Source organism: Gavialis gangeticus, unplaced genomic scaffold, assembly GCF_001723915.1.
Source record: "Gavialis gangeticus isolate Ggan-Ray unplaced genomic scaffold, GavGan_comp1, whole genome shotgun sequence".
Classification (NCBI taxonomy): Eukaryota; Metazoa; Chordata; order Crocodylia; family Gavialidae; genus Gavialis; species Gavialis gangeticus.
The window spans coordinates 68,665,915-68,689,256 of record NW_017729022.1 but is presented as its reverse complement, the minus strand read 5'-3'; the positions used below and the strand labels follow the sequence as shown (position 1 = coordinate 68,689,256).

Here is a 23,342-nt window from a genome sequence, read left to right as displayed (position 1 = left end):
TTCACTGCATGTTTTATGTCCAGGGGTTGTATTTCAGAAGTGCCAGTAATGTTCAGGTTTTCTCCCAGTATCATGTATTCCACCTACTTGTGTCTTGCATCTATTGGTATCTCAGTCACGGGTGTTTTGTTGTTCCTGCCATACCCTTTACATTACCTTCTCAGATTACTTCTCTCCAGCAGTTTCAAAATGGCACGCTTCCCAAGATTAGAGCTTAAGTTAACTGAGGCTGACATTCTTGTTTGGTGTACAGGAGCTATGCAGTCCTACACATGGTCCCTCACGTACACCGTGACAACAGCTGCCGGGTCACCTGCTGAAAACTCTCAACAGCTGCCCTGCATGAGGAGTCCTCATGTACCGTCTTCGTCTGTCACACACAGGATACCTGTTTATCCTCACAGAGAAGAGCATGGGTAGGTCATTTCCCTTTGCGTTTTATTTATTGGTTTTAAACACTCATTAAAACTTACAATCACTTTTTTCAAGGGCACCTGAAATCCAAGATGTGACAGAAGTCTGTTTCAAATGTGTTGCTATGTAGTATATTATGCCAGATGTTTCCAGGTGGCAACTGTGTGCCAAGTTTGTTTAGCGAAAGTATATAAGAGATTATTCTTGGGAGTTGCTTTTCATCTTTGGAACTCCCTCCCCCTTGAAGTCCATCATAGCCCAAGACTGGACATCTTTTTGGAAACAATGTAAGTTATTGTTATTTGGGCAGGCTTTTAGCAAGTAGAGTTAAGTTTTGGGGTATTGTTTAGGGAAGTTTTTTTTATCATTTATTATTTTATTTTTATATTTTACCTATCTTTATTACTTGCCTTGTTTTTATTATGAGCTTTTTGAGGGAAGGTAGCATGTAAATCAAATCAATAAACAATCCTAGCCAAAAATAGATGGAGACTTGGGAAGAGTCTTAAAGGGAAAAGGCAGAGATGGTATAATAGTATCATTCTAATTCTGATCCCTGATATTATCCTGTTGTTCTAGACCATCAAATTAGCTGATCCTCCTATACCAGGTTCATTAACAATGAATCAACCAGTTCTGATGTTTGGAAAAAGAGACAACTTAGAACCAGAAAAAAGAACCAGATTGCTTCTCCAACGTCAAAAATGTACCTAGGCCTCTGAAAAATGCTGATCCATTGAAGTAACCACAAGTGCAGAAGTCAATGAACACTTTACAAAACTTAACTAAGAAGCATACCAACCAACCACTGAAGAGAGGGCTATGCATGCATCTGGTTTAGAGTATCATGGTCAAACCTCATTTCCCCTCTAAGCATTAGTAGTAGTAATCATTGTAGTCAAATCATGTGTGTCTATTTGGAGACTTGTAGGAAAACTAACATTTTCATATTTTGCTTTCTATGTGGTTTGACTACAGTGAGAATTTCATGATACTGGACTTGTGTGAGAATGAATCCAGTAACTTACCGTAGGCTGTTTTGGGACTCAAAACTCAATACATAGCGCCTTTCCAACGTCCACTCAAAGATTCAATATAAAACTCACTTAAAATCGTAGAAATGTGTGATTTTTTAGATGTTATTTGCAGAGAGAAAAAGAAAAATAGGAGACCTAAACTGCAAAGAGAAATAGGGTATGGATCTATTGCTATACTGCAGGGAGGGCAGGATATGTTTTAAGGAAATTAATTATAACCTTAAAGTTCACCAATTCAAACACAGGGTAAGCCTGAGAAGCCAGGCAAGAAGATCACCGTTGGTACAAAGATTTCCAGGTTTCCAGTGAAAGCTAAATAACCACAAAGGGCACAATTTCTCCTGGGACAGAGGCCAGCCAAAAGGGTTATGCATCGTCAAGGGCTATGGCATATTCAGGCTTTGAGCTGTTCCTCTGCCCAGAGTAAATTTTAGATGAAATGTAGACTCTCACCTTACCAGCACACATGAATAGGGAAAAGAGCTTCTGGCTTTTCTAGCAAAATTGCTGCAGGAGTTGCTACCAGTCAGTGTGGAGGATGATCCCCTCTGGAATGTAAAAGCTTTACTGAGTACTTAAATGAAGAGAGTACTGAAAGAGATCAAAGCTTTTTCCACTGATTATATTTTACCATATAACAGGGCTGAAGGCAGAGGGTGCAGCTTTTTTTGAGTTACCCTCAGAAAATATAAAACAGTAATAGGTATTTTGTTTGTTTCATTTTCTGCATAAATGAGGAAACCTCTATCTTGAGGCTAGGGGTGCCAAATAAAGTGAAAGGTTGCTGACAAAAGGTGCTTCTGTGAATGTAAACGCAGAGGAGTCATCAATGTTTCCCTCTAAATTTTCAGGGAAGGCAGCATTACATAGTTTAGGGATCTAGCTCTCCAGAATGTACTGAGATAGTGACATTCAGCTGTGGTTGAGAGGAGAAGAGATTTATCCGTCTATTTGTGCTGGTGGAAAAATTGATGCTAACAGGACTGTTACATGCTACATTTCTTTCTCTCTTAAATGTGTCCTTTTTATGCCATTTACTGAAGTCAAAACAGGAATCAGTGGGACAATATTCTAATCTATAGAGGTTCTTAGGTAGCCATTGCTAGTATTTGAATAACTTCCAGTAGGTCAATTGTAATTAATATCTGTCCAGAGTAGTTTGTTCTCTTATCTCCTTCAGGAAGGAGAGTTGGCAGTTGAATTGTAAGTTATTTTGTTATGGCTTTTATTTTAGCTAATGCCATTGCTGTTGATATTGTGTGACTTTTTAAAATACATAAATTGCCACATGTCTGCATTAGAGAAAGCAAGGTAAATGAAATGGAAGGTGGTAAGGTTGTATGATGATCCACAGTTCCTGTGAGTTCATTCTGCTCTCTCGGACCGGCCTTAAGAAACAGAATGCTCTGTCTCCTACACAGATGTTGCTGACCCTTTTTTGAGAGTTTCATTGCGGCAAGGGAACGGAGTTGTTTTTTTTCCTGGATCTGTGAGTGAGCTTTTAGACATCCTGAGCCCAAGCTATTGAACATGTAGAGTATAACGACCAAGTTCTTAAACGTAATTAAAGTCTGTGGGACACCAGTGTAGACAGAAGAAGAAATGTTCGAACGTACTTGCAGAGCCCAAGTTGATGAGACTTTGTGCCCAGCTAGGTCACCATACTCTTGTCTAGCTGAAAAGTGATGCAGCTGTGAGTAATTATGGTGAGCTCATCTTCGTCCTGAATGGGATGGTATCTCCTGACCAACTGGAGATGAGAGAAAATGTTATGCTCAGAAGTTGCTAAATAGAACTTAGGATCAGCAAGAAATCTCAGCTCACTCCTGAATTACGGATTGAGTTGACCAGCTCTGGGTGTTCACCTTGAAGGAAAGGAGACTGCTGCACAGAATGATGTAAGACTACATGATGTAAGGCTTCCAGCTGACAGACAACTTCTTATATCAGCCTCTTGAACGAGGCTGCCCAGGAGACTGGAACAAGGAACAAACAAGGCTGTCCAAACATGGAATAACATATAAACAGGATGTAGCAACTCCCAGGTGTGTCCTTCCTTCTCTTCACAAGGCATCTGGACAAGCTGTATCCTGTGGACAGTGCCTGGATCAATGCTGGTGTATTTGAAGTGGTGAGAGGAGAGCCAGGGAGCCACCACTTTTTACAATGTGGTCTAATGCATTTTTTAGCAGAAATAGGCCACAGCCATGGCAGGAGGAACCATGCTGCCATCAGCTGCACACAGAGAGCTGTCCTGATAGGCCAGTGTCCTTTGCAGAAAACACATGTATTCAGGATAGCACTTAAGCACAAGCTTGGGTAATGCTAATACCCACCCTTTGAGCCCTGGCCCTGTGCTGTATATTGCATTACAGAGTAACGAAAAGCATCTGGCCCCAGGGTTTGAAGGCATCCTTTGTCAACTGGGTGTTCTGCCTTTTGTAAACTGTCTGTTCATCTGACTGAGAGTGCTGTACAATTTTCTAAAGTGCTAATGTAAGAGGAACGGAAGATTGTTGAAACCCCTCCATATTGTGCTTTTACCCTGAGCTCCCTACAGGTGACACATACTAAAATCAATTTAGAAAAAGTGAACAACCACCTTGCCCCTCTCCAAAGTGTATCACTTGTCATTTCTTTTCCCCTGCACTGTGCTCTATTTCTATTTAGCATGCACTAGAGCATGGAAAGGGCTGGCACAGGGGCTATCTGGGGGCAGGGAAGGGTGGATGAAGGCTGCAGCAGTGGCGGCAGTCCCCAGAGGAAAGGTCATGGGCACTGCTGGAGTAGTGGGGGCAGGCGCAGGGTGCCAAATAGGAGAGGAGAGCATTTACCTCCTCACAGAGGAGGATCTTGTGGCACACTTCCATCGCTCTCCCATAGTACACCCCTTGGGAATCACTGATCTAGCACTTGGATGGCCACACAGAGATGGGGAGAGAATAGGAAGTTTCCAGTCCCTCGCCCTTCTGCATAACCTAATTAAAGGTTGACAGGAAACTGGTCAGCTGCACGGGGTGGGTATGAAAAGAGGTAGAAAATTAGTGCACGCTGCCCAGCACAACTCTGGAACAAGTCTCCTGACAAAGTGGGAACGTGGTGTAATTCCAAAGAAGTTCAGCCCTTAGGGCCCAGTTCTTCCACTCCCTTACTGAACCAGACTTTTCTGTGCAGGTAGACTGAACCATTGCTAGGAGGAAGGAACCACATGTTAGTAAGAATGGTGGAACCAGTCCCTTGCAGGGGTCAGTAAGATGTGGCTTCTGGGCTGGATTTGGCCCAACAAGTAGTTGGATCTGACCTGTGAAAGTCTGATCTGGCATGGGGGATCCGCAGCATGCAGTTGCACCATGTCACCTCATCCTTTCCACAGCACCCCACTCTGAAGCCCTTCCTGCTACTCTCATGCCTGTGTTTGCCCTTGCCACAGAATTTGCCCCTCTCCATTACTGGTGAAGATAAGCCCAGGCAGTTTAGATACTCTCAGGGGGTGGAGGTTTGTGGCCCATGGTGTGGGCTGGGTGAAAAGCATTAGCCCATGGCAGGAAAGGTTTGCTGACCCTTGGCTTAGAGAGCTACACACGATTGTGTGATTGAAAAGGTTTGCTACCACACAGACACATTGCGTGACCACCACTCTGTTTCCTCGTAAGAGACATAATTTCACTATCTGCTTCTTTGGGTTGACTTGGGAGTAGATTTTGAACACTCTTCCTCCAAGTTAACATTCTCCTGGGGAAACTCATGTCAAATATCTATTGCATAGCATTAGAAAAATATATCGGCACAGTTAGCTGGAATGCAGTTATTGTGAGTACGAAGTGGTGTTGTTTAATTTACATTTTAGATATACGGGAAGCTACAATTATGGCACCTATAGCAACCAGCACCCCCACCCAATGCAGAGTCAGTATCCATCTCTACCACATGATACTGCCATTTCTGGACCGCTTCACTACTCAGCTTACCACAGAAGCTCTTCGCAGGTAAGACTTTTTAAATTGTTAGTGCTTGCTTTCACATATTAAATAAGTAATTTAAAACATCTCTATTCAACATTCAAGCAACTTCAAGTCACCTTTAATGACTGATATTTCCATGTTACATCCTAATTTTTATACATCCTGATGTTTATATTCAGCCTTTCCAGACTATACTGGTCTTTAATTTCTCAGAGGCATTTTCATCCTGGCTGTAGATGCTTTTTTTTTTTTTTAACTGAATGTTATTTTATTCTTTAAAATTGTTTGGAGTGCTAGAGCCTTAAATATAACTAGCAGGATATAAAAAATGTTTCTTTACCAAGCACTAGTCTAAACAATTTAAATAACAGAACACTTGTATTAGCTGTTCTGAACTGGAACAGATGTCTTATTTGAAATAAAATTGTCCTAAAACAGAAATACTGACCTAATGCAGAGGGTATAATTTAGGAACTTTTGCCCAAGACAGGAGAGTGGGTAAGGAATTTTCCAATTAAAAACATTTCTCACAAATAATCAATTAATTGCACAAAAGAGTTTGTTTAAATATGTTTCCCAATTTGAAAAACATTTTTACGTAAACATTTATGAAATTGTCAAAATAGCATTTTCAAGTTTTCAAAATTGTGCTTTCACTAAAAAGTTTAAAAAAATGTAAACATCAAAATAGAAATGAAATGGTTTGAAATGACTGAAGTAGTGTTTTATCTGAATTTGTGAACAATGATTTTTGGATTATTATATCATAGCAATTTTCAAGATTTGTATTTTTTCTCCCTATTCAAGATGAGAAAAGGTTTCAAATGCTTGCAGGGTATGGAAACCCATTTTCTACACATTTCTGTTAGCGTATTTGACATTTTATCCTTCTGAGGGAAAGTCATATGTTTCAACTTGTGAAAAATATAGCTTGAATTTCAGCTCTTAACAGAGGCTCATTATTTTACTAATCATAAAAATTAGACTTTCTTCCTTTGAAATATTCAGTTGAAGTTCTGGATTCAAGAATAGCAAGGTGAGATTTGCCATTGATTTCAGCAGAGCCACAATTTCACCCATATTTATCATCATACAGTTACTTTAAAAATGTTTAACACGTGGCCCAGTTGTATTGCTCAATCTAGTGTGCACCTGTAAATGAAATATGCATTTATTAAAGTTGTTGAGGCTAGAAATAACTTGAGGTGATTTAAAGCCATTCTGTTGGTTGCTCCAAAATAGCCCCTTACCACTTATTAACATGCATTGGACTTCTTTTGCATTTCACATTTAGGACTGATGTCAGCTACTCTAATGAAAAAACTATGGGCCTAACTTACTCCAGCTAAGATTTGATTTTAGTGAAGTTAGGCTGGCATGAAACTGGTATAGCACAATGGCGAATCATCCCTTATGTCTTCTAGCTCAGGTTTATTCTCACTCACTGTGCTCCTAGCATTTTGTTTCTGAGTTCATTGTGAAGAACTCTGGGATGGCTTTCCATAAAAGGCACTATCTGAGCTGACTTTGGATTGTAAAGTTTATAGTGTACGTTAACTACAGTATTTTGGTACTTCAGTTCATCGGACTGGGCATGTGCAGGAGTGGATCCAAGGTGGGGTGGTAGTGCAGTTGCCCCCCTGCCCTCCCTCTCTGCCCCCCAGTTTGGCTGTGTAGTGAGTATGCAGTGGGCTTTCTGAGCTCACCAGCATGTCAGTGCAACTCCATGTGGAGCTTACACACAGCTCTGGAAAGCAGTGGATGAGCACTATGGCTGCTTGCTCTCTCCTCCCTCTTTCTCCAACCCCACCCCTGCTGAATTCAGTGGCAGGGGAAAAGAGGGAACCTGGGCTCTGGAGCTGCATGAAAACAGGGGAGCCAACCAGCCCCCATGCCAACTAGCTGTTGAGTTCAAAGCTCTCTGAGCTCACTGGCATCCAGGATCACTGTGAGGGCGAAGCAGCCACACCCCATTCGGCCATGTGTCCCATGTGCAGCGAGCTCTCTTCACTGCACGCATGCCACACTGCCAAAGAGGGTATAACTGCACCTGTCTTTGCCTCCCATGGGTTTGTCAGAACTAGTGTGCAGTCTAGGGGGGGCAGGCACAGCTACTGGAAGCAAGAATGAAGTGGTTCTACTAATCATGGCCTGATTATGTATTGAACTGGAACCCCGATTCTGTTCCCAGTTGTATCACTGGCCTGCTGGGTGACCTTAGGTAAATCCGTTTCTCTCTCTGTGCCTTAGTTTCGTCACCTGTGTAATGAGGATAACGATTCAGACTTCATTTGTAAAGCATGTCTCTCTGAAGGAAAATCTCTGTCTACAAACTAGGTAGAGCAGATTGTGGAGAGAGTCCTCCTGTGACCTCCCACACACCTGCCTTACATCTGGTCCCATGCTTTTTATCTGTAGTAAGGAGGAGTGGTGAAATCCGTTGTACCAGCCCATATGAATATTTTAGTCAGTAGCAGCCAACTTAGACTGAAATTTCTTTTTCAAAAGAAGTGTTTGTTATCATTTAGATTTAGTTTAAATCTAAAAGCCTTGTTTAGCACAATTTCATATGCAATTTATCATGTCTTTTGTGCCTAGGAGCCAAACTGGAAAGGAGTCTCCTTGTGCTTGGCACTGTACAGGCAGAGCAAGAGACAGTCCTGCCCACACAGCTTATAGCATAAATCAGTGGTGCTCAACGTTTTGGCTGTGTGGGCCACATGAATGGCGTGAGGTCAGTCTGTGGGCTGAATTGGACCCTGGATATCCGTATCCGGCCTAAATGCCCAGATTGTGCATGCAGCCCTGGCTGGCTCCCGTGTGCTGGAACTGGCCCCCATAGACCAGGCTTAAGCCCCGGGGCCCTTTGCTGCTGAGGATCAGCCCCAGGGCCCTGCACCACCTCCTCCCAGCTCTGTCCACTGGGATTGGGCCCTGCACTGCCCTGCACATCTGATCTAGTGCATAAGGCCACAGCTCACAGAGTTCCCCACAGATGGATGACACAGCATAGGGGGCCTAACTGGCCCATGGACCAGGGCTTGAGACCCCTGATCTAAATAGACATGGCAAATGGACGGAGTAGGAAGGTGGCAGTTAACCTATGAGCAGACTGAACAGCATGGCTAGGGACAGACATTCAAAAAACCTGAGCCTGAATTGATTCCATCTTTGTAGGTTAGTCCAACCTGCATAGATTGAATTGATTTGAAAGTGAACAAACATTCACTTTTAATTCCAGAAATGCAGGCACATGCCTGCAGTGGCTCAGGCTAGAAGCCAGGGTGTACTAGAGCAAGCCCTCCCTTCCCTTTGGTAGCAGCTGCAAGGCTGGAGGGAAGCTGACCTGAGAGGCGTAGCCAGTAGGCCTGTGCAAATAAGGAAGTATTCAATTTGGATTTGGATTTGGCTGATTTGGAGGACAGTGATTCAATTTGGTGATCTGAATCGCTGTCCCCATTCAAGTCGGCCAAATCGGCTTTTGAAAGATTTGGCACTGATTCGGAGAGATTCAGTGATTCAGATCGGCCAGGGAGAGGCAGGCAGAACCAGGCAGCTGCAGGGTCTCCCCTGGCTCCTCCAGCTGTGCCTGCCTCTCCTCGGGTGGGGGGAGCTGTGGGAGAAGCCCCTATGGCTGCCCTGCCTGGCTCCAGCCCCCCAAGGCTTTGAACTCCCCCCCCCAAAAAAACATTCCACACTCACCGGTTGCAGCAGCAGCAATCAGGGCCTCTGTGGGGATCCCCCCATTCACCTGGCATCCGCATGGCAGCTGCCTCATGCCTCATGGCTGTGTGCTGTCTAGGAGCTGGGGTGAGCACTGCCAGGTTCTGGGTGACGGCTGCAGCCGGTGAGTGTGGGGCTTTTTTTATTTTAAAGTGCTGGGAGGCTGGGTCCAGGCAGGGCAGCCATGGGGGCTTCTCCCGTGGCTCCCCCAACCTGGGGAGAGGCAGGCACAGCCAGAGGAGCCATGGGAGAACCTGCAGCCACCCGGCTGTGCCTGCCTCTCCCCAGCCAATCCAAATCTCTGAATCTCTGAATCTTTCCTGAATCAATTCGGATGCTTCGAATCGATTCAGAGCTTTTAATGGGTCTCCCAATTCAATTCAGCTTTAGAGATTTGGCCCCCAAATCAGGCCAAATCTCCTCCAAATCAAATCAGCGACAAGCTTTGCACAGCCCTAGTAGCCAGGCCCTGGCAGGCCACTAAGTTTGATTGTGGAGGTCTTTAAACCCCCACCCTGGCCTGCAGGGATCTCAGCCAGGCTGTGCCTGGAGGGAGACCAGGGAAACAGCCCTTACCAGGCTTGTCCCTGAGGCCAGACACTGGCTGGGCAGCACCTCAGGCAAAAGGTGGTGGAGGGGGATTAAACTCCCCTGTCTCCCCTCTGGGGCACAGGAACCCCCAGCCAGGGTCTGCCCAGCTTCCTCCCTGCTTGTACAGTGGGGGGGCCTGGCCAGAGCTGGTTGGCATGGCCCTGCCATCTGCCTGGTGCTGGTGCTGCAGGGCTGAGCCAGGCCAGTCCACAGGTACAGCTGAGGGTGGACACACAGAGGACGGCCCAGGCTGGGCTGTGGGGATCAGGCCTTTGTCTTGGGCTGAGGGCTTGGGCAATGGTTGGCCAAGCAGCGGACTGCCCAGGCTGACTTCGAGGTGCTGGCAGGCCTGGAACTCGGCAGCTGCCTGCTAAGGGGGCTTGCAGCACACACTGTGGCCCTGTCCTGTGCAGCACCTGTCAGCTGCAGCCACACCACAGGCTGTACGCTGGCTGGGGCCAGTGGGGCTCTTCTGCCTCCCTCACCTCCAGCTGCTGCTGCCATGTGGCTCTGGGTGGGTGGGTAGAAGCTTTAGCCCCATGGCTTCTGCCCAGTTCACAGAGCTCTGGCTCCAGCTCTGGGTGCTTTCCACCCCACCTCGCCCCCAGGCATTGCTCATCATGCCAGGCAGGCAGAACAGGTAGAAGGCAATTGGAGCTGGAGCTAGAGCTCCAGGAACTGGGCAGAAGCCACTGGGCTAAAGCTTCCACCCACATAGAGTAGCGCTGTGCAGTGGGGCAGGAGCAGGAGATGCAGCTGGAGGTGAGGGGAGCAGAACAACCCTGCTGAGCCCAGCCACTGCGTGGCTTTCCTTCACCTCCAGTAGCTGCTCCCCCCTCCAACTCCTGCCCCTGCCTCAGTTGCAGTCACCCAGTGGGAGAGGGGAGATCGGGGAAATAAACCCCTTCCCTGCTCCCTTCACCTCCAGGAGCCATGCTGGCTGGCATCTGGCTATGTCCCTGCCCCCAGCTAGAAAGCAGAGGGGCAGGGCCAGCCCTGCTCTCTGGAGCAGATAGCATACTCCAGCCCATAAAGAGCATGCTGGGATGCTGGGGGACTCTGGTTTAACTTAAACCAAGAAAGGGTCTGGGACAGAAATTCTATAAACTGGTTTGACCCAATCAGTTAAGTCTGATATTATTCAACCAGGTTTATCTTAAATAATTTTTGGCCATTTTGAAACTGGTTTATGTGCACTGAACTTTTTGTTCTGTTACAGGTTTAAACCAGTTTCTGATCACTTAACCCAGTTTATGTGTAACTTCTGTCCTTAGCCTGTGGCTGCTAACATCAGGTTGGCTTCTAGATTTTTTTTGGTTTTGCTTTGTTGCTTAATTTCTTTCAGTGGGGTTATGACTGGGAGGGAATAAGTCTAGGGGAAGACAAGAGGAGAGCCAGGACTGGGAGGGATAGAAGCAAATAGCCAAACAGCTTACAGGAGGGAATATCTGGAGTGCAAACTGTAGAAACCAGACTGAAGACCTCACTAGCATCCACGAGCTGCTACTTGGGCTGCTGTGTTGGCCTCTATCTCCAGATGACTCATCTATACATTATCACCTCCCTTCAGTTTCCTTAGATGACTGAGTTTTGCAATTGAACTGTTTTGGTATGGGTTTGGGTTTACGTGCAGAATCTTTCCAAATGCATCTCAGGCTTCACCTCATGCATTATTATTTTAAATCTAGTACATTCCACTGGCATGTGCCAACGGCTTTTAGATCATTACACCCTGGATCTGGCTCAGCACTCAAAGCACAGTGCAGCCCATACTATGAAGTGACTGACTACCTGGTCTTCCAGGCAACTGTGCAGAACTGTATGCTCAAATGAGGCTCTTTCTCCCGTCACTTAGAGAATGGGCCTGGAAATTTTGACAGCTGGGGAGCAGTAGCAGCATTAAATGCCGCAATTCTGAACATGAGAGACTGGTGCCTTCTGAATCTGGGGGGGGCCACTGGCAGAAGCCTCCAAGGGCAGCAGCCCTGTCAGGGGTGGCACCAGCCCTGCCAACAGCATCAGTGTCGGCTGTCAGGGGGAGCACTGGCCCCATTGGGGAGGCACGTGCACCCCCATGCACCCGCTACCAGTCGCTTATGACTCTGGATTGCACCAGCCAGAACTGGCATGCCAACCCCATGCTGGATCAGGCTTGTGGACTGACCGTACATGCTGGTTCTGGCCCATGGGGCCTGGAGGTTGAAGACCACAGCACTAGACAGTACACATTTATATTAACAAGTCGTTTTTTTCTTTGCTCCTGTTAATGATCCCATTAGTGTCAGATGCACAGGCTCATTTTACTGTGCTTCCTAGGTAAAAGCCTGGGTTGTACTGCTCAGTGATGTAGCACAACACTCATTGCTTAGGGCTTGTGGGAACCAAGGCAAAGGTGGCTTTAACCCTGTGATCCTGGGTTGCAAATCACAGGGTTAAAGATGTCTTAAAGTCCCAGAACTGCTGCATGGACTGTGCTGCAGTTGATAGACCCCTGCTGCACTTCATTTAACAGCCAGTCTCTGATGCGCCCCCAAGCTGAGTTTTATAAGGGGATCCTTGGACAACAGCATTACAAATGCCTAGCACAGTGCCTGAAGTAGGGAAATTCTCTCTCAGCTAGAACTGGTGCTTTTAGGATCAGTTTTCTATACTTTGGCCCTTTTATCTAGCCTACAGGGATAGGGTGAGGCCCCCTTCCCGTCCCCTGTCTCCCACCATACTATTTAACTTTAAAAAAAACACGCAGATGAATTAAAAATAGTTTCTCTATCTATCATTCTGTGCCAGAAGCCACCTCATAATCCTGAAAACTGTAGTACATTTAGCATCAGTGTTGGGGTTAATATTGATCTTTAGCTCTTAAAATAATGATCAGCATATCCGTGTCCCATCACAGACATTTGAATCATTGTTCTAAACTGTAAAGTATTTGCAACAGTCCACTGGACTGATTTGGACTGGATTGAAATAACTACATGTTTTTCTGAGAAAATAGAAAATGATTTTTTAAAAGATCTTATTTTTAAAAAGTAATTATGGGTTACATTTTCAAAAATTCCACGAGTCCCATTTTCAAAAGCCCTTAAATTGCTTTGTCATTTTTTTTCTTATATCTTTGATTGGCCAAAGCAAGTCAAACCTAGCTCTGTGTAGAAAACAGCCATATCTAGCATTAAAAAGGCACTCGCAATATAAGTCCTGAGATCGTTACAGTATAAATGTCCATAAAGTTCATTTATAACCACAACTTTAATGCAGTTATAACTTTGGATTAGGTATTTGTGAATCTTAGAGGTGAAATTTGATGTGTGTAAGAATGGCTTGCAATACATTTCAAAAGCATGAGCTAGTGCAGCATAAAGTTAGAGCTGCATTTATAAGGAAAACATTTTGCTGTTTGGACAGAGACACCTTTCACCTCCTTGCATAATCAGTCGGCTAGTTGAAGGGTAAGAATAAAGAGATTATTCTTCATCCTCATTCTGAAGGAACTCAGACTTCATTGGTGGGAGGATGTCATATTTCTAAAATAATACTAAAAGAAATTGAGTTAATTTTACATTTTTGGGCAAGGCCTTAACAATAATCAGCTTAAAGTCACCCACACTTAAAGGGTTTCTTGTTTAGTTTTAACAGCAGTGGCAGCAGCAAGCGTGAGTTAACCCAGAAAATGGTAATTTCCTGTCAAGAGCTCTCCAACAAATGTCGCCTTTATATCTGGCAAAGATCACTAGGCCCCAGTGTTTTGAGTTCAGCGTGCTTAAGCACTCTTCATTAAACCGGATGTAAAGTGTGAAAGGTGATTCAGGCAGCATGGGCAGGCATCCGCGCAGATGGCTATGCTTTGGACACTCCAACAAGGCTGAATAGATGCTTCATTGGTTGAGTTAATAGTCAGGCAGGGGCCAATGGGCACTTTAAAAATATTGTCTTTCAATGGTCTCTTCACTGTAGGGAAGAAGAAGTCACTGACTCATTTGCAATTAGCTGACCTACCATTACAAAACTTTCCATGTTGGATTCAGTCATAACAGAATTTATTGTAAAATAGTAGATATTTAGAGTCCATATTATTTTCTAGCAATTATTCTTTTTATATTCATGACACATTCATAAACACAGCTGTGTCTGGGGTATCTGACTGCACAGAAAAGCAGCACACTGTATCCTGTCCTCTCACGCTCCGTCATTAGTCCTTGCTTTCTTATGGACCTCAGTGTGGCATATTAACTGAGAGTAAGGAGCCAGATTAACATTCTGTTTCAATACATAATGATGATCATTCTGGGAAACTTAAAGCTTAAATTCAAGACTGTCATCTCTTTTATATGCCCACTGGCCAAGTGAACTAAATTCTGTCTCTCCCCTAAATGATGATATGGCATAAACAGCAGCTCCTGTGAAGTTACCCCTGGAGACCGTCCCGCTGCATGTGGCTGAAGCTTCAGAATCTTGCTGTATATGACAGAATGTCATGGTGGCAGAGGGGATTTGCCTCAGGGTGTATATGCAAGAAGGTCGCTTCCCTGATCTAAACCATAGTCTTGGCATTACAAATTCCAATAGGAAATTGTAGCATGTCAGGATAGCAGAAGGCCCTCATCTGATTAGCAAAAGGGAAAGTTGCCTAAAATATAGGGAAGAAAGGCAGGAGATATTTGGTGTATTATTATCAGAAAATAAAATTGCATCTTTTAGGATGAAATCTTGGCCCTATTGAAGTCAAAGGCAAAGCTGCATTGAGTTTTTCTCTTAAACAAAGGTACTGGAAATTGGGTAATATAATAACTTATAAGCTACATGTATGGAGATGAGAGGTATTAAATGAAAGCACTGTTCACCTTTGACCTCTCCTTCTGCTGGCATTGACTAATTCATCTCCCTAGTACTAAGTGTAGCATTCTAAATCACTGAGCAGCTACCAGCAGCTGCCATGTTTTAAAGAAAAACAGTCTTCCTTAGAAAAAGCTATGTCTCTTCCTTTGGAATGACGTCACTTCAAAGTTAAGGAAGAATGACATTCTGGCATGTTGACAGCTTTCCAGTATCTAAAATGTTGCAATGCCAAGCCCAGTATCTTTCACCCCTGCAAAACTAGCAGAGAGAGGAAATTCTCGGTGGGGCTGCTTGCCCAAGATTTAAAAAAACCCTTAAAATGGTACCATTGTTATATATAGAGAAAACAAAACAAAATGTTTTGGAGGTTTCTACAGATCTCCCTGAAACCTGCACAAAAGCACTCACAATAAATACTTCATCTGGTCAGCAAGGAAGTATAAAAACGGGAAGATGTATGGCCTTGATGACTGAGGCTCCTAGGCCCAACCCAATATAACCAAAGAATAATGGAATGACACGGTCCATTTCACAGACCAAGATAATTAATTTTCTATTTTCAACAGTTTGGCAATAAAATGAATAAATGTCTAACATGACAAGGACAAAGTTCATTTATATCACTACATGGACCTTGGCTTGCTCGCTGCTTCACATTATAAAGGAAAGGCAAATGTGACTCTACCTTTCTATCCTGCCTTCAGCATCTCTTCTCCTTAACAAGAGAGATAGCCATCCTTTCTTGTCCCCAGTTTCCAACTTTCATGTAAGACAGCTGGGGAATAGAAAGATTCTTCTTCACATCTCTCTGATCTGCCTACTTTTACAAGTCATTCAATAATGCCCCCACTTAGGTGGACAGACCTTGGCTTCTTTCTGCAGACGCTGACTTGTCAACTTTTAAGGGAATGAGTACCCGTCCTCTCAACATGGTCCCCTAGACCAGCATTTCTCAACTCATGGGTCACGACCCAAAACTGGCTTGCAAGAATATATGAAAGGGTCATGAACAGACTTTAAAAATGGATCAACAAACTTTAAAAATGGATTCTCCTTTAAAGGAGAAAAATGTGGGAAACCGTGGCTTTTCCCTTGCAGGCTGGCAGGAGGGGCTGCTTGCCCCCCCCAACCCCACACATTGGGGGGCTGGGGCCTGGAGGCGGGGGACAGCCGACAAGGAGTGAGGGGCACAGGGTCAGGACTGGCCATCCACGTTCACAAATGGGTCCTGGTACAAAAAAGGTTGAGAACTACTGGTCTAGACATTTTTGCCTTTCTTCAAAATGCAGGTGAATGAACTAGGTGTGTAAAAAAGCAGATCACAAAAGTGACTGGATAGTAATGGGTCTCTTTTTTTGTTAGAGCTGTGAGAAAAGTGCATCTGAGAAATTCAGCTTGTTTTTCTCCAGCAAATAGCATTTTCATTGAATTTATTTGATGTTTGAATTAAATTATATTTTGAAAACTTGTTCTTATACTGAGGATTGACTACAATCATATTCAATACTCCACCTTTGAAGTGGAAACTCTCTCGGCCAGTTGTGACTGGTTAGCCAGGTCACATGACTTTGTTTTCATTTCTTGATTGAATAAGCAGGCGAGCACTTTTACTTGCAAGTGCTCGCAGGTACAAATTTAGGCTGTGATCCTGGTGTATGATCCACTTAGGAAGACTCCTACTACTTCACCTTAGTAGGACTTGATTTGGTTTAAGTCCATTCAGATGGACTAGATTGCAGGAGCAGTTTCTGAAAGCGCATGCAACCTTAACATTTTACTTCCATGACTGTGCAAATAGCAGTTGAGGTCTATGTGCAGCATGGCTATTTTTTTGACGATCTTTTCTTTGTAATGGCATCGCATTCAGGAGTATGAAATGCATGTGTTAAGACAAGAGCGATGCATAGGGGGTGCACATGAGTGCACATGCACCCTGAGCATGGTGGTGTACCCTCTACAAAAAGTTGCCGCTCACCACCTTCCTCCCTTGCCCCTGCTGCTGACAGCACTGGCGGTGTCTGTGGGTGGTCGCCGCCCCCTAGTCGGCACTCATCACACCCCTGCTGCCACCAGCAGTGTTGGCATCTGTGGGAGCTCCCGCTTACTGCCATGCCCCCCCAGCTGCTGGGGGCACACATCATTCATGTGTTAAGGCTTTGAAACCTCTTATTTCCTTGCATAATCTCCAACCTCTTTTCTTCTCTCATTATCCTAACACTTTCCTTAATACTTTCTCTCCACTGCTCTCTGCTCCAGCTTATTCCCATGTCTCTTTATGTTTAGTGCCTGTTCTTATCCCTTATCTTTTCATTCCATGCAGGAAGAGCACACACCAACTGCTGAAACTTCCTTAGCCTGACAAAGGGTTTTTGAACCTGAAAGCTTGCTTAATAATTGTTTTTCAACTATATAAGTTGGACTAATAAAAGATATCAGATTCACCTAAAAAAAAAACCTTGTCTGTCTATGTTCTTATCCCTAGCACACTCTTTTCCTTGTCTTGCTTCCCCCAGGAATGCTTTCCATGACATATCCAAGCCAAATCTCCCTTCCCCTCCAAGACCCCAGCCCCAGTTTTTGGTTTGCTTCACAGTCTAACTGTACTAACTTCCCCAGGTAGAAAGAATTGCTTCCTGAATGCAGTTAGGCCTGATATGCTGCCCTGAAACCTTATATAGTGAAACCACCAAAGTAGTAGCACAGAAGACTCATGTTACCCTGGTGTAAATGACTGCATATAATGTAAGACAATGGCTAACTAAGCTGATTAGGTCTCTTCAACAGTCAGTTTTCTTTCCCTTTGGTTCACAGCTGACCCTCTAAAACAGGATTGGCCAACCTGTGGTGCACATGCCACAAGTGGCACTTGCAGCCTCTATGTGTGACACACAGCAGATCAGGCAGGAAACAGAAAGTAGAGCAGCAGATTGAGCAGAGAAAGGGGATCAGAGTGGCACTCAGCGAGGGTGCAGGGCTTAATCTGTGGCAGACCTTCCAAAAAAGGTTGGCCTGCACTGGTCCAAAACAATTCAGGATACTAATGGCTGAGAAGGCTATATGAGAATTTACCAGAGTATGTTGCTGAAGGGGTTTTAACTTACTGATCTTAACCTTTACAGTAAAGGTGTAAGTATCCTATTCCTGGTGTTGCTTTTTTTATGTGTATATTTAACATTATTTTCCATTTGTTTTTATTTCTAAGTATCCTTTCAATAGCCCAACATCCAGGATGGAGCCCTGTTTGATGAGCAGTACCCCAAGACTGCATCCAACCCCTGTAACTCCTCGCTGGCCAGAAGTCCCATCAGCAAACTCATGCTACACAAGTCCAACCATGCACTCCACAAGATATGGAAACTCTAGTGACATGTACACACCCTTGACCACTCGCAGAAATTCTGAATACGAGCACATGCAACACTTTCCTGGCTTTGCCTACATCAATGGAGAAGCCACTACAGGATGGGCTAAATGAAAATGACTGGTATAGCATGGGCCCATCTATTTAATAAAAACATAAAAACTTTATATTACATGAGACTTCAACTGGACATTCTTTAATTGACATGAAGATGGACTAGATCCTGGATGTCTTGGACTTGGACATATGGCAGACCAGTTTGACAGTATTCCTGTAAGCAAACAAGATTTTATTGTTACTATAAAGTATCGTGCAGGCCAAGCTGTGCCTTTTTTATAAAATTCTGTCCAGTGGTTTTACTCTTTGTGTGGTGTCAGCTTCAATGAGCCATTTACTCCCCCATTGACAAATCTTAACAAGACTTTAAAGAATAGTGCCAGAGAGCAATCTATTTATAATTTGAATCAAGGCAAAAAGCTTACTGTAAGCAAAGCTCTGGTACCTGCTCTTCATTTAACCACTGCTGAATTCTTTAAAGACATTCTGCCATGTCATCACTTGTTCTTAACAATTCCTCCTTTCAGCTCTTTAAATGGTATGCATTTATTATAGGCTTCAGTTTACACATAACATTGTATATTGATGCACCTTTCTGTTGATCCAGTGTTATCTTTACAAAAGAAGATGTGTAGCATTGAATTATTCACTGCCTTAAGTTGACTATTGTTCTTATTATATATGTATTTGTTTTAAGTTTGCACAATCTGGTTAAATACAACTGCTCTGGTCAGTAACAGCAAGATTAAGAAGGGACTTTAAGACTGGGGAGGTTTTGGACTCAGAGCCACATATGTTAAATATGATACTAAGCAATTATGTAAAAGTGACAATGCAAAACAAGTTACTCATTTCATTACCTATTGACAGGTATGAAAACTGGGTTCCTCTGATTCCTTTATAAAATGATAATTCTATACACTTCTACAAGAAACAAAATTCAAAGCTGTGCCTTTGAACTTATTCTGTACTGTGTCTGTGTGGAAAAAATGTATTGTATTTTTGGGAGAATTTTCCGTAGACATTTTCTGTGAGTTTTGTAGCTATTTGTAAGTTTTTGTTAGAACTTATTAACATAGGTTTTTCTTCTGTATTATAAAACGCACCAAGCAATTATGGTGGACCTATTACCCTATGGGTAAGAAATAAATAAATGGAAATATGACATCAGGCATTTTGGTAATTGTTTTGTAAATAAAATCTTTGATAGCACCCAGTGTGATGATAACCATGTTTATGGCTAAAATGGAAATAAGTGTTATTTGTACAGTTGTGCAAGATATATGAAGGATTTTCACACTCAAATAAAAAAGGCCTTGAAATTAAATAGATTCTATTTTAATTTGTTTAAACACAGAGACTTCTGAAGATTAATCTTAAATGTAAATAGCTGGCAAAGCACTTATGTGTGTGTGTGCGCATGTTTCAGCATACATGCACCGTCAGCGTTCAAAGGACTTCAGCATGTTTGGTAGTGTATATCCACATTTATATCAGTGATTCTCAGCCTCACCCAACTCGAGGCACCTCTCAATAACTTTTGTGGATTGAGTGACACGCAATTTCCAAAAATAATTTATATATTACAGTGCTTACTTCCTTATACAGGGGCTGGGCCGTGTGGGTAGGGTATTGTCCAGGAAGGGAAAAGCCTGAGCCTGACATATCTGTTTATCTTATCTACTTATCTCCTTACACAGTCACTTATCTCCTCACCTCATGACACTCTTCAAAGGATCTGGCAACACCCCAGGATGCCCCACCATCCTAATCGAAAATATCTATATCTAAAGTCCTTTGCCAAATTGCGTCCATGTAGTTTACAGGCCAAATCCTGTTGGCTTTGCACACTCAACTAATTGTATTTCCTAAGGCAAGCTGGATTTGCCTCTTTATAAAAAGTTCAAGCCTTTTTAACAAGGATGATAACAAAAAAAGGTTGAAAATGGCAAGGCCATTTTCTTCTTAGAACAGCAAATAAAAGGGCAATATTCTGTATGCCCAAATCTTCTTTTGGTGGATGGCAGTTTGGGCTATACAATGACAGCAGGACTGAGGTAAAACTTGCAAGAAACAACTGATGCTTTGCTAATCAAAAGTAATGAATCTGTGGGCTAGACAACATAAATTCTAAAATATCAGGTATATCAGTCCTTTCTGGCTGGAAGGGAGAGAAAGAAAAATACCCCTTTGTACCATTTTGCAAACAAGCTCAAAGGCCATGGTGATAGAAGCCCTATAAAAACATAGGGAAGTAGATAGATAAAATGCAATCACCTCTCAGGCAGAGGACTGCAAGCAAGCCTAAGCACAACAGTGCTGGAAAGACAGAATTTGGCCAAGGACATTCAACAAAGCCCTGCCCTTTATAAAAAGAGCCACAGGATCTTCAGTGCCTGCCCAGATTAGACAGGACCTTGGTTTTGAGGATCCCTCCCAAAAGGCCTCCACACATCCATTTTATTAGAAGGAATGAAGGCCAGAACTGAGGCTTCCAGGATGTTTAACCTGTAATTCAAGGAAACCTATTGCTACCTTACAGGTCAAATGCTTCAACCACTAATTAATTTTCTTCCTGGACCACAGTGACTGAAACAGCTGTTGTGACTAAGTAGCCGAGTAGAAGTACAGCTTCGCAGATCTCTCTGGGAAGTCTGCATTCCATGTAATATATAATGTCAGATTTTAGCTGTCATCTGTCTCTTTTTTTTGGATTTGCAGCCAATCCTGATAAACAAATATGATGTTAATAATGCCATTCTGTTATTACAGAATGAGACAAGGACCAAAGGATTTATATATACATACATAAAATCTCCACTACAATTCTGCAGGATTTTCATTACCAGGTAGAAAAAAGACTCAGCGGGGGAAGAGCAGTGAGAACTACATTCACTAGAATGAATCCAATTTTTTGTCAGGCTACCTCTTGCTGCTAGGGTCACTACCCTTTGACAAAAATGGCCTCTGACCTCGCCAACCCCACAATTCTGTTGTGACTGACCCTGAAACCCATGAAATTCAGGAGCAGACACTGCTTTGGAAGGTTTAGATAAAGCTGACTAACATGGGAAGGGCTCACGGTATGCACCCATCTGAAAAGGGCTGGCAGTTCTTTGGTGGAGGATGCAATTTATTGTGTCCTCCGCTTTCATTGAAGTCCTAATCCTTCATATGCTACCTAAGGTGGAAACTAAAATGCACAGATGATGAATGAGAATGTGCCTTTAAAGTGCCAGCAATCATTTTCTAGACTCTATTTTTAAGTTCTATTAGCAAAGGTCTGTGAACAATTTGTAAAGCAATAAGTCTAGGGAAGACTTTACAGTTTAAAACAAATGCCAAATACATTTTTGTTCATTATATGGTGGTGGTTGGGGGGAGGGTAGCTGGGGTTTTTTTTAAGTCACTCTAGAATGTAGATGTCCCAAAGACACGTGTGTGTGTGTGTGTGTGTGTGTGTGTGTGTGTGTGTGTGTGTTTAGTAGCCAGCAATTTTAAAAATAGACATACAAAGTACATAAATGATTGGATCTAAGATCTGTTTATAAGTTGCATGTGCCCTGAGCTTAGAATATATTAAAACCTGCAGTCAAATACTTGAAAAAAATTAAGCAGTCTCTGTTGGCAATACCTCTGATGCAAACATTACTACTACTATGATTATTACCCTATAGATAGGTAATTTTCTCCAACCTGGACAGTGTGCTTTGCTTACAGTGTGCTCTATCCTGTAAAATAGCATGTACTTTGTAAGTGGTTGTTATTGTGTTAACCTCCTATAAGTGTGTATAGTGTTTTATTGATGTGTAAGACCAGGTTTCTGCCCGCACTTACGTTCTGAGGGGCTCTATGCATTCTGTGCTCATTCCACACTCCTGTTGATATGAGACTGCTATGCCTCTTTCTTAGTGTAGCACAAGGACTATTGGGCATGGGAGTGGAGCAAGGGAATCGTTTGTGATATGCTCCCTTTCCATGCACACCTGGCACATCATTAAGCACACTGCAAAGGAATTTGTTAGGGAGGGGTATCTGTCATAAGACATACCACCACCACCGCTGATGGTGGCAAGGCTCCCCCCCCCACCTCCTTACTGTAGAGTTGCAATGGTAGACCTACATTTTTCTTACAGGTGGGACAACTTCTTGAGGCAGCCTTTCTGCATGGGGGGGACAGGACCCCTTGGTAGGGCTGTCCCACTGTGGTGGAAATGCTTTCTGGGGTGGGGGTGGACTTCTGTGGGGAATATGCCCTATTTAGATGTTGTTGAGGCACTCTCACTGTGGGGGCCTCAATCTTGCCCCCTTCCGCCTTACCTGCAGGCAGCCTGGGGGAGCTGCTCTTCACCGTAGCCCAGGGCTGTGTTGCTGGCCACGTGCGTGTGGCACTCCCTACACCCTGCTCCTCCTGCCCCATGAAGCCCCTTGCAGGCAGGAACTCTGCCCGCCGATAAGGGGAAACCCAACGTTTCCCGTGGCTTTCCACGGTAAATGGAAAACCCAGATCCCTGCACGATCATGTGAATCCAGGACAAACGCTGCCCCCGAGTCTTTCAGCCTGGGACCAGGATTGATCTTTAAATTTCAGGACTGTTCCGCCCAGTTAGGGTGGGTGGTCACTCTACTTTCTGGGTGTACACAGTGCGTCCTCCCCGTCCCCCGCAGTAGCTTCCCGCCTGGCACCCGCTGACAGAGCGTGGGAGCTCCACAGGAGAGGAGCGAGGCCAGACGCTGAGGGAAGGGCACACGGCTGGGGCAGCAGTGCCAGCCTGGGCACCCACATCATGGTGAGCCCAGCACCATGGCTGCAGCCTTGGGCAGAGCACATGGCTGCTGTCCTGGGACTATCGGACCTCCTGGCATGAAGGGAAGCAGCGGGGAGTCTCTTTCTCAAGGGGGTTTGATGGAGGAAGCATGGACACACGGGAGGGGAGACGGGGGTGGCGCCTGGGAGAGCTAGCAGGGCGCGAGCCAAGACTACAGCCCTCAGCATGCAACGCGGCACCACAGATTCCCGCCGTGCGCCGCAGGTCTTGGGGCCCGTGGCATGCTGGGAAATGCAGTCCGGACCGCCGCCGGCGGCATCAAGCTGCAGTGGTAAATAGAGCGCGGCCAATAGAAACTGTCCCAAGGGGGAGAGCCCGCCTCCTCAGCCCCTCTCCGGCCAATAGCCAACGAGCTGTCCGCACCGCCCCGGCGAAGAGGAGGGGTGGTGCCTCGGTTTCCAGGGTGACCGTGGCGTCACCGGAGGGGAAGGGTGAGAGGTCAGCGGGCAGCAGCTGGGCGGTGGCTGGTGGCGCGGGTGGCCGCGGCTATGGAGCTGGAGGCGGCGCTGCGGGCGGCCGCGGGCCGGGGCGG

At 44.5% G+C, this 23,342-nt stretch overlaps 1 protein-coding gene across 1 annotated transcript in view; it reads left to right on the top strand.

Annotated features, from left to right (window-relative positions):
• Window positions 1-19,287, top strand: part of RFX4 (regulatory factor X4) — a 152,115-nt gene extending 132,828 nt beyond the window's left edge. The window contains exons 16-18 of the mRNA XM_019515335.1: window positions 254-416; window positions 5,299-5,437; window positions 17,766-19,287. Coding sequence (XP_019370880.1) covers window positions 254-416; window positions 5,299-5,437; window positions 17,766-18,038 — 575 coding nt within the window. The 3' untranslated portion in view covers window positions 18,039-19,287. The remainder of the gene's footprint in view (window positions 1-253; window positions 417-5,298; window positions 5,438-17,765) is intronic.
• Window positions 19,288-23,342: the final 4,055 nt, after the last annotated feature.